The sequence below is a fragment of the Pygoscelis adeliae genome, unplaced genomic scaffold (genome assembly GCF_000699105.1).
Source record: "Pygoscelis adeliae isolate BGI_AS28 unplaced genomic scaffold, ASM69910v1 Scaffold74, whole genome shotgun sequence".
NCBI lineage: Eukaryota > Metazoa > Chordata > Aves > Sphenisciformes > Spheniscidae > Pygoscelis > Pygoscelis adeliae.
In genome coordinates, this window is record NW_008824665.1 from 2,406,940 (window position 1) to 2,419,009 (window position 12,070).

At 38.1% G+C, this 12,070-nt stretch overlaps 1 protein-coding gene across 1 annotated transcript in view; it reads right to left on the reverse strand.

The window, feature by feature from the left end:
- Window positions 1–12,070, reverse strand: part of DGKH (diacylglycerol kinase, eta) — an 83,890-nt gene that overhangs the window by 20,090 nt on the left and 51,730 nt on the right. The window contains exons 17-24 of the mRNA XM_009322839.1: window positions 10,868–10,985; window positions 9,824–9,934; window positions 9,551–9,647; window positions 7,078–7,185; window positions 3,824–3,937; window positions 3,400–3,534; window positions 2,136–2,302; window positions 464–569 (exon numbers count right to left, since the gene is read on the reverse strand). Coding sequence (XP_009321114.1) covers window positions 464–569; window positions 2,136–2,302; window positions 3,400–3,534; window positions 3,824–3,937; window positions 7,078–7,185; window positions 9,551–9,647; window positions 9,824–9,934; window positions 10,868–10,985 — 956 coding nt within the window. The remainder of the gene's footprint in view (window positions 1–463; window positions 570–2,135; window positions 2,303–3,399; window positions 3,535–3,823; window positions 3,938–7,077; window positions 7,186–9,550; window positions 9,648–9,823; window positions 9,935–10,867; window positions 10,986–12,070) is intronic.

The following is a 12,070-nucleotide window of genomic DNA, read 5'->3' on the forward strand; positions in this document are numbered from 1 at the left end:
ATCAGGAGGGGACTCTTCTCTTTAATACTCTTCTGTGAGAAGGCAGTTCTCCTAACTCCCATTCCTGGTATTACTAATAAATTCCAGAAGCATTGAGCATGATCTCTACCGAATTCATCAGCTGTGGGGTATTTCCCTATGCACATGAAGGATTGAGACTCCCTGCTGCTATACAGAGCAGCACCTTCAGAATCTGAAGTAACTTTCCCTTTACTTTCACCTTAGAAAAAGTGGCAAAAAAGGGGAGAAGATACAGCATCCATTCATCTGTTAAGCAATTTCATTTAAATCTGAGCATGTGTATGTATATTTAGAAGTCTTGTTTATCAAAAACTTCAAGAATTATCATCCAACTTGTTTTAATATGGGGACAAGGAGTACAATACAGCTCCCGTATCAGAAGCTTAAGCATACAGATATTATAGCTTATTTACTTATACATAAATCTCTGTTCTTCCTTTACCTCAGGAAACCTTGGGTTGGCTTTATTTAATGCATGTGAACATGCATTAACGGCATGAGCAAGCTCCTGCTCCAAGAGGCCATGTATTTTTGCTGCTTCACAGATTCTACAAAAATATAAAGAGAGAGAAAAATATTTCTAACCTCCTTTAAAGACTAATTCTTCCGAGTACACAACATTATCAGATGAGAAAATATATAAAGATATGTTTCACAAAACACTTTTAAAAAAATATAGTCCTTTATAACAGAAGTTGAAATACAAGTATCTCTTCAAGCAATACAGCACCTCATATAAATGATATCCATAACACAGAAGATTTATTCTGCTATGAAATACCGAGACACATTTATTTGTCTTAGAACACAAATGGTATGCAAAAATTGTACCAAAAAATGTTGGGGCTGTTAATTCAAATAAACTATAGAGGAAAACCCTAGCACATTAAGATAACTTACTTGAAGTTATCTTAAAAACCATTACACCTATTTCACAAGCCATATCCTTCAGACGTGACATTAAAATTGGCTGCAGTCATTTGAGATTATGGGAGGTCTAGCTGTAATTACAACCTCAGGACCATCTCTAGAACAGTAAAGTTTTTAAGCTGTCTTGGCTAAACTTCACTTTGGATAATTTATAACCTAAATTATTCTTCTATGTCTACTTAAGTCACGAGTACAGTATAAAAAGAATATGTCGTTCTTCAGTTCCTTTCTTATGTTATCAGTGCAACTCAACAGGTACTCCAAGAATTGATTTTGATGCTTAAGATAATTTGTTATCATGATGAACTGAGTAGCAGCTTTATAAAATGTTCTGATTTTTAAAAAATGCTTTTCTTAAAAAAATCTAGGCTTTTTTTTCTATGAAAATTGAAGTGCCTTTTTTATTAAACTACTTGCATCTCAGGAAGTAAGTAGTTCTTGAAAATAAGCAAGGCTGTGAGATCAATTTTATACCATCAGCCCACTATCATCTCAGTTCAAGTAAATTACTGAAGTGTCCAGGGGCACAGAGATGAGGATTTTGAGCATTAGGAATGAAATAGAAAGCTGCAATAACAATGAATGAGTGGGTGAATGCAAAAAGGTATGAAGATTTTATCCGGCAATTTGGGCTCCTTGAATGTTGCTGTGTTAACTGTTTACTTGTACAATATTTTAAGAAAACTTTCCATTCTATTGAAAAGTGCTCATCTTTTTGAAATTGTGAGTAGCAAGGCTTTAAAGAGAAATAAGGTCAGGAGAAGTTAAGGTCAGGTGGATACATCCGCACTGCTGACTTCTGAAGTTGACTTCTAAGGGTTTTTTTTCAATAAAAATATGCTCTTGCATAAAATGAGAATTTTTAATCAAAAGCCTCTCTGCAAAGAAGCTTTCCAGTTTTCCATTTCCACTGCTCCTTCAGAAAGTCGGTTTTCACAAGAAAAAAAATACATAAACACACAAAAATAAAATTACAGAAATACATACGAAAAGCACAAATAAACAAGTTGAGCCTTAAAAATGAAGTTTAAAAAAAAATAAATAAAATAACTGATAGAGTGGCAACTAAACATTAATCAAAAAACAGAGAAAATATACACCTTCTAAGTCTATGTATGCATTTGCATGAATAATTCAGTCTTGGTGTCTAGGTTGCCAATCCAAACTTATTAATTTTGCTGTACCTGGTAATAAGTTCTTCTGCAGCTTGTGAACACAGCTGGATCTGTGCAACTTCTTCTTCTGTAGCCAACTCAACCGCCTGCTGAGGGTACAAGGGAGATCGAATGACAGGCTTACAGGAATCATACTTCTGTTTGTCTTCCCAAGACTTCAGGGTGTTTTCAAAGGCCTAATCAAAATGAATTATACATTCAGTTCACAGCACTTGGAGTATTCTTATTTATTTTAAAATTTAATTTTATATACATTTTAATTTCTATAATATTTTCATTAAAATTAATTTAACAAATAACTTAAATTTAATTTTAATTTTATATAAATAATACAAGCTCTATAAATAATGACATTAAATTTAATTTTTTTAAAACATAGTGTAGATAAGAAGTCTCTTCTGAAAGCTCGCTTTCTCTCTCTCCCTCCTTTATCCTCAATAAGCATCTTTCAAAACAGTAAGAACATGAAGACAGTGATAATACAAGCATGGATAGTAAGATCCAAATCTGAAAGTAATACAAGATTCAAACCTAAAAAATGGTGGAAAAAAGTAACAAATTTACTAAGATGTAGTTCAAATGCCATTAACTGCACCCTAAATTCACCATCCAGTTAGTGGACGGAGAACTGAGGGGCAGCTACGCCTTTCACACAGTAATCCTAGACAAGCGTGAACTCTCCAGTGGCTTTGTGACTAGGTTCTGCACGTGCCTCTTCTGTCTGAGACTGGGTGGTGGGGGAGAGGGAGGATTAGTAGAACAGAGAGAGACAGGAGAGAAATCTGCAGAAAGTTATTCTGAAAAATGGACTTTATAGAACTTTGGTATTTATGCAACTGTGCCAGAACTTCCAGTATGTGATTGCGTATTATTTACCTAGAGAAGAAGGAGGAGGAGGAGGAGGAGGAGAAGAAGAAGAAGGAGAAGACGACGACGACGACGCAGGAGGAGGAGGAGGAGGAGGGATAGGAAAGAAAAGAAAGAAAGAAACAAAAATATATAAAATTTTGACCATTCTTCTTCTTACTATATATTAATAAGAATACAGGAATAGCACTAATAACACTGATAAAAGCTAACAAAGAGCGGTGTCGCTTACACAAAAGAACAATTCTCTATCTATCTGGCTTATTATAGAAAATATGCAAATCTAAGTAATCATGTAAGTTATATAGATAGTTATAAAACATTTTTATAGGCACTGTTTTGTTCATGTTATAACTGAATCAAATTGTTACAGAAACAATGTTAGTAACAGTATCTCATAACATACTCTGTCTCGTGTTAACATCTGAGCTCTGTTTTTATGTATGATCTTAATCACTCCCGGGGGCTGGATCCATGCCTCTCCATCGACTTGCACTGGAACCCCTTCATCACCAAGTATGGTGATCTTTACTGACCGACACTGGAAAAGAACAAACACGTTATTTTACAGAGCAATAAATACTAATGAAACTGACGGGCCACCTGAAACATGTTGATGACTAGGAGCTGCGGCTTCCCTCCAGGTTTGTCTCAAGGATGAAGCACTTCTACACTTCATTCATCATTGAACACAATTTGTTACTCGTTAAAATTAAAACAATGTCAGCACTTTATTAATGTATAGGGTGGTGGTCATCAAGAGTATCGCTACTTGCCATCATCCCAAACTGCTGCCAACCATGTTGCGTGCTTTCAAGTAAGAAACAAACCTGAGCTATCCTGTGGTGCTGCAGTTTGATGACTCTTGAAACTGCCATCTGCATGCTGCCAAATACCGCAACAACTTCTAAGATTTTATCATCAAATGATGGAGCCCCAAATATCTGAAAGGAAAAGAAAATATTCCATTTTTGATGGTAAATCTAGTGCTTAGATTGCATGTTTAATGCAACAGATTAATTTATGGATTTGTTTTCAACATTTAAATGCTCTAACTTGTTTACTGTAGAATAACTACAGAATAACTACACTGTCTCTCAAAAGTCATAGGAGTGAGATACCGTAGACAGTAGGCAAATATTATTTTAAAACAGCAATGCTAGTAGCATTTCAAACATCTGAATGACAAGGCATATCCTTATATAGGAAAGATGGCATGTTTCAGCGTGCCGACTAAGAAATGTTTTTCAAGGCAAGATGAAAGGCCAATTCAAATCTCCACTTGGTTAATGTACTCAGTATCTAAGAGGTTCTTGAAGCTAAGAGGAATAATGGTGGTTTTCTTCTCAGAAGTGCATATCTTTTTATATTCTGAATTCTCTGGAAACCAACATCCGAGTCCGTGCTTGGCTTTGTTCAACACAGTTTTCATACTGAAGAGGATCTCGCATGCGCTGTATACAATTATCCGCTGTAAATATGAAAACCGCTTCTGTATGGAACAAACGTCCTGATATCCAGCCAAGACATTGAATTTCCATGAGCTTACACAAAGCACATGAAGTCTCGTGTGTGCCATTGCCACCTGGTGTCCTGCAGGGAGATTCAGCCATGCCACACAGCAAGGCTCAGGCTGGAGTTCAGCTGGGTCTGGCAGGAGATACCATACTAAGGTCACTTTGAAGCTTGACCATTTCATCCTGATATGCAATAGGGAGCAATGAGGGAGAAAAAACAGCAGGAGAAATCACTCCAGTAAGAGTTTAATGGGTAGAGTACCACCCGTGGTACTCAGACTACCTCATTTGGCACCGTGGCAGAGTAAGCTACATCAGAGGCACCTGAGAGAGGATTTCCTGGAGGTGAAGAATAAGAGGGTGCAGGACCACATAATCCAGATAGTGTCTGCAGCAATGGCTCAGGGAGGGAGAGAATGGGGAACAGGGTGATGGACTTTGGTCCCCACTGCCCACCAAGCCAGCAGGAGCCTTCACCCCAGTGCAGTGAGTGGTGGCTTTGGCCAGGAGGCTGAGGAGGGCTTCTCAGGGAAAGGGCCGTACAGCACAGTTGCCACAGTTTAGTGCCACATCCAGGTGGCACTTCCCTTCAGAGCATCGCAGCATTGCACAGATATGTCTTGAGCAGATGAGTGTCAAAGAACAAAAGTGCAATTTTACTGGGTCTAGACTGTTTTGAAGCAAAAGGCTTCTCCATTTTTCCAATTTCTATGGAAATTTTTCCGTTTTTCACATGGGGATGTGAATGTCTTGAAAAGAGCAAAGTCAGTGATTTTGTTATTCCAAGGTAAAAAGTATGGAGAGTCTGTGATCCAGCTTTAACAAGTATAACTGACATCTACAGGGCCAGTTCTGCATGGGTTAAGAAAAAGTAGTTGTAAAATTTCATTTATTTTGTGCTTCGATTTTAGCAAAAGGATGGGCAAACCACAACCCAGTCTGCTGTGTCTCTCCACCAGTAAAACATTATCTGTACTGAAAACCAACCATACTTTTTTTTTTTTTTAATAAAGGCAAACAAATCTCTACGGATCAACATTCAAGAAACAATTCCCTCCTTCCCTGTTGCAGGTCACGTTTCCAGCCTGTCTTCTGGACACCAAAAAAGCATGCCTAAACAAGCCCCGCTCAAGTCAGTCGGCGTGCGGCTGCCCTGCTTGTCTCACTGATAATGTTTCAGGAATATTTGCAGCTGTCAAGGCAACACCTTTTTTGTGTCCAGGGAAGCAGAACCAGGAGCACTTCAGACCACCACCACCACCTCTGACGATCAGTCACTCAAGACTGCACTAAAGCAGTGAATTACGCTCCTAACTCTGTCCACAACAAACATGTCACTTTGCTGGCCCATCTGATCACCAGAAGACTAAGAATATCAGTAAAACTGCTCTGAGACACACACACACATTTGCTGCATACCGGTATGACAGCTAGGACAGATCTTCTCTCCCAGTGAGGCAGTCCAGGGAGAAAAATAAACTCCTGAACAGGAGCTGAGCAGACACTAGAGATGCTTTCAAGTGATGAATATGAACATGGAGTATATAAAAACTTTAGATATCCATAGCCAAATATAAACAGAACTGCCATCCTCTGACATATACCAAAAATAAGAACAGGACATTGAAACATGTTTAAATATTTTTTGTGACTTTTATATATGTGTGTGTGTGTGTATGTATATAAGCAAAGGATAATAACTCACAAGAAACCAAAAGCATTTTGGAAAAAAAAGTCCTGGATTGTCTACATTAAAATCACAAGCTAATTTGCAACTACAGTTTTAGGTGATTCAGACCTCACACACACTAAATCAGGACATGCAGAATTAGCATAATCTGCTAGTAATTACAATTGTTGCACTGTGCGTGAAGTGCATGGCAGCAGTAAGACTGCTCCAAGTTGTAGGACATTTAGGTATCTGAGTAGTGTAACGTTTCTTAGGAGATGTGAGGAAGAAGAGAAAAAAGATATCTTAAAATATTTTAGAAGCTCATTGAAAATAGTATTTAAAAAACAAATTACTACCCCCACTATATTATCAGTCACTAACTGCATCAGTCCTCATTTTCTGAATCACCATCCCTTAGTCCAAAGCTGTTTGAAGAACAGGAGGAAAATTCAGGTATAAACCGTGGGTGATTATCCTTGTCTACCTTATTTATTGTTAGAATATAGCAAACAGAGGAATCTATGCTTTGAGAAACCTTATTTACAGGAGTTTGTAAAACAATATAGAGAGAAACTATTTGTGTGTCTGTTCATAAAATTAGTTTCTAAAAATACTATCTCACAGAGCCATTGTTTAAAAAAATAATTAAGCCTTATTATGAACATTTTGCTGGAATGGACACGACAGAAGGCAATAGACAGTGAAAAATCACGGGATATATTTTCAATTAAAAAATCAAATACAAGACAACACAGTTTAAACTCAAACAGCCTCCCTGAATAAGAGCTGCTATCCAAACCATACTCTACTACTATTAAAATTAAATGAGAAGAGCAGCTCATGGTATTTATTGCTGGTTTTGCCCAGGAGGTTACTTCTCTTTAATGTTACTCACATCATCTTCTTTGGTTCCACCCCAGAAATTAGTCCCACCAGCATAGCTGGGAATGTTTAGCACAGCTATGCCCTGCAGACTTGGAAGGGGGATGTACTGTCCGTCACACTGTAATGGATAAAAGCTCATTCAGTATATAAATAATGTGATAAAAGTAATCAGCCATTTTTAATACATGATGATTCAACAGAGCTGGCAGAGGAGGATGGAGTCATTAATAAGTTGACACAAGCCTATTCTATCCGTGCTGTGAAGCAGCTCTAATAGAAACCTCTTCTGCCCAATCTTACCACCAATTTTTGCGGAGCTGAAAAAACACTAGTATCTACGGCAGAGGTGTTCCATGACTCTTCAAAGACACATTTTCACAATTTCACATTAATTAAGTCTATTAAGCAGGGAAAAAAAAAATTCAAAAAAATCCAAGAATATTGCTGGCATAGCCACAAACATGAAGTTAAACGTAAGTGTTGTTAGCACTTGCATACTTGCTTTCCTGTAAAAATAACTCGCTCTCCTCCTAAAAGTGCAAAGGCAAATCTAGGAATGACCCCACACTTCTTACCCTGGCCATGGCTAGGTGTTGTTGATTTTGCAGGTAAGAGATCGCTCCTGTGACTGACCATTTATTCCCTCTTTCTTACCTCTTTATCCTCCAAAACCCATAAGCAACTCCAAGTCCTACTCAACAAGATCATGGGATGACGTAGGTCAATCTCACCTTACTTACAGCCAAGAGTAAATTTACAGACTTCAGTGAAATCACTCTTGACTTACAGCAGTACAACTGCCTGCAGAGGTGAGCCCAATGATCTCAAACCATTCAACTGGGAGTCAAAAGTGCAGTCCTGCAGCAGTGCCACAAGCGTGGATTTCAAGCAAGTTGATCATAAATGCTGGATTCAGGTGTCGCTTTGGGGATCGTGAATTTGCAGGTAAAGCTGCCTTTAAAGAAGACTGCTAGATTACTGCAAGTTACCAGTCCCACAGAAGGATCTTAAAATTATACAAATGAAATAGAAATCCTCAGGAAAAAAGGACAAAATCTGTAGCAATTCTATCAGGAGGAGAAAGAGATGCAAAATTATTTCCAGAATGTGCTTAGTGCTCTCTTTTTATGATTTAATCTCAGCGACAAGACAGAATTTAACATTTTAATCAAAATGTGACAGCATCCAAAATATGCTGTGATATTAATAGATACTGCACAGCCATTTGTATTATAGTAGAGGTCTGCCTCCAATTCCTGAAATTGATATTTTTAATTTTCCAATGCCATGCACCTCATCACATGTTTTAGCATAAGGCTAATATTATGCAAAGCAATACTAAATATGAAATTTCTACTTGCTGGTTTATTTCCAGAAATATTCAAAAATAATTATGGAAAGGTCAGGTTGGAATGCCTTATTGAATCTTATTTGAATCTTACTCAAAAGGACCTTAAATTAGAATTCTATCTGCAGCATACATAATGTTCTTTCCTGTCATTATATTCACTAACTACTGCATAATTCCTTGATAATTACTCAATCTTTAGATAACAGCAATCTGCTGCTACCAGAAAAAATCTTCCTTTATCTCAGAGGAGTGATAAAGAGTTCCAGTAACTTAAAATTATTCTTTCAACTTAACAAGTTATCTTCATATAAATATCATGAACTTCCATATGAAATGGTTAGCATGAAGTAAAAAGAGAAATTATGTATGTTCTTGGTCAAAATCCAGCCTAGATATTCTTTGGATGAAAACAACTGTAACCATCCCACAGTCCTTTTTTGCATTTGGTAATCATTTATATCTCCTCTAAGCTCCCAGTATTGTGAAGAAGACTTAGATTTTATGTTGGAACTTAAAAGACAAAAAATAACTATCTTTCGATAACATACACTTAATTTCTTGTTGCTGTGATAATACCTTGCTTCTTTTGTGTGACTGTCTCAAACACCTATTAGAGAATGTCTCTATAGGTGTAGCTGGGCTTCTTGGGATGCACATTCAGAATCTCTCCTCTTATGTCAGGAATTTTTGACTAAGATCATCTGTGTGCTCTTCCCATATGTGTAAACAAGCTTTCAGATAGTTTAAAATGAACCCGAAGGATTAAGACTCCTTATCTCTTTCCTTCTGTTTAGTGTATGATCATTTCTGTTATTCTACTTAAAACCTGGTCTCCCCCTTTAATGCAGTAAACATTAAGAAACATATCCTATCTATACAAGAAGATTTCTGAAAAAACCCACAGTAATTACAAGAAACACTATACTGGGTATTCTGGGATATTTAACTACTGACATTTTACTCCAAAAAAACACCTGGGGAACCACCTCTTACATAGCACATTTTTACACAGTGCCTTTGAGGTCAGCTTGGGTTGACATAAGAACTCTAAAAGGTTTCAAGAGGAAGCCCAAATTCTTCACTACACATTGCGGAAGCAAAAATACTCATTCTGCCCATAAATAAAATTTACCTCAAGTTGAACTTTTTGTTCTAAGTTCTTGTAAGTTCTCTGCAGTAGCTCTTTTGTGCCAAGAACTCCATACCACATCATGTTTTTCGTCCGACTTCTGAAAACAGGTAAAACAAGATTCTGTGATTCTATGATTAAGATTCACATATTGATAAAAACACATTATTATGTCTTGTATTTGTAGGATGAGAAAAAGTTAAGAAATTCAAATAAAGAGATAAGGAAAAGAAAATAATGGAAATGTCTTGGCTCTGTTACTGACAATTATATTACCTGCACTTTTCAGGGTGCTCTTCTCGCTTGTTATTAAATTCTAGTGAAATTTTTGCATCTAACCCAATTCCAAAGTAGTTGTTCATGACACATTTTTCTGAATATCCCTCCCTGTTAGAAGAAAAGATATAATTAGGTGTACATTTGTATAGTACCTGGACACACAGAGCTTTGACCAAGATTGTGGTTGGTCTCAGAACAGATACATCAACCAAAAGACATCAAGAGATGTTTCCTCTCAATCTCCCTGAGGAAACCCAACAGCAGTCGAAGAGACAGATTGGCTGCTAGCTCCTTTGCAAGTGCAGGTTACTTCCCATAGGACAAAGAAGAAACTGTAACACCTCCCCATCCTAGCACTAGCTCCACCATACCCAAAATGAACAGTGGAAAATGAGGTAAGAGCTGCCCCAGCCACGGCTCTGAGACAGCAGCACCACACCGGGCCAAGCACCCAGGCTGTGTTTAGGCATGCTGGTGCTAGATGTTTGACTGATGCTGCTGGCACAGCAGTGCTTTGTTTTAGGGGAGCTGCGGCCCACAACCCAGACACTATCCATAGGTCTCTGCCAGTGCCACACCAAGTTCTGGGAAGCAGAGACAGCTTAGGACACAAAATTTCCATCTCACTGCTCCAGTCCTTAGGGGGGACACTCTTCTTCCTCCACTACTAAGTGCCCAGACCTGCTTCAACATCTCGTTGGTGGCTGAGCTTGTGTTCAGACCAGCGGTTCGGGCAGGAAAACCCAGCTCTGAAGGACTGCTGGCCTCCTCCTCTCCGAGCCAGTGGGCAAGGGGTAAGTGAGCAAACATCTCCTATTATTTCTGCTGCTGCAAGACAATTCTGCACTACTCATAACTAAAATGGCACAATCCAACCTGTTTTCAGATCTTGAAATGGTCTGAATTCCATTTCAGACCTACTGCCAAATGACAGCAAAACAGAATTTCATGATGAAAAAAAAGATTACAAAAAAGTAAAAAAAAGCTTAAGAAAAGCAAACTAAAGCAAAACAGTAAATTCGGAAAAAAAGAATTTCTTACAGTGAATCTGGATCTGGGTCAATAAACGGCGTAGCACCAAACGGATCGATGTTTGCTAGCAACATTTTGCTAATAATTGAACTTCCTGCAATAGAAGCAGCTAGACCAGCCCTCAAACCTGATTAAAAAAAACAGAAAAAAATAACAAAAAAACAATTTGTATTTGATAAACAGAGAAACATGTATTGTCATAATATAAGCCACATATTGAGAGACAAAATATTCATTAAATCCATATAGGGAATGATTGTGTTTCTATCTCAGTTTTTACCTATATTGGTTATCTTTTCAGGTCTCTGGCTCTCTTGAGCAGAAAGGCAGCTATGCTGCGGTGCAGTGGCTGACTCTTCAGGTACCACCATTGAGAAAGAAAAAAACAAAGAAAATTCAGGATTTCAGGCCAACACTCACTGGCTGGCGTAGTAACCAAATGGGTGACCTAATGTCCAAAAAGACTACTAGAGCTTTTTATTTAGTTTAATCTTCACCTCCAAACTGACCATGATTTTCCTTTGGTCCTTTCCTTTGGAAATATTCCTAAGAAATACCCTCACCTTTTTTACAACTGCAAGACTCATAGTTTAACTTAATTTGTGGAAAGGTCACAGCCTTGCCATGCCTACCTTGACTAATATCAAAGTCACTCTGCAAAACACTGTGTAATGCATGTAAACAAAGAAAAGTTATTTCGAAAAGCATTCACTTAAATTGACCTAAAGAAAAATGTAAGCTCAGTTCCATTATGTTTTAAGTATACTAATGAAGTTAATTAAAGTAGTGTTTTACTGATGTCCCCTAGAATTAATTGCATTTGCATAAGAACAGATTTTTTTCAACTGTTTTTACTGCACAGAAGCTTTGTGTAGTTTCAGTTACCCATTTCCTGAGCGGTATCTACAGACACCTCTTATTCAGAGGGTTGAACTTTACACGTCTCTGTCCCTCGGCCCCTTCATAGCATCCTGATTAGGATGAACGATAGAAGGACTTGGGGGTACTGGTGGATGAAAAATTGGACATGAGCCAGCAGTGTGCGCTCGCAGCCCAGAAGGCCAATCGTATCCTGGGCTGCATCAAAAGAAGTGTGGCCAGCAGGTCGAGGGAGGGGATTCTGCCCCTCTACTCCACTCTGGTGAGACCCCACCTGGAGTACTGCATCCAGCTCTGGGGTCCCCAGCACAAGAAAGACACGGACCTGTTGGA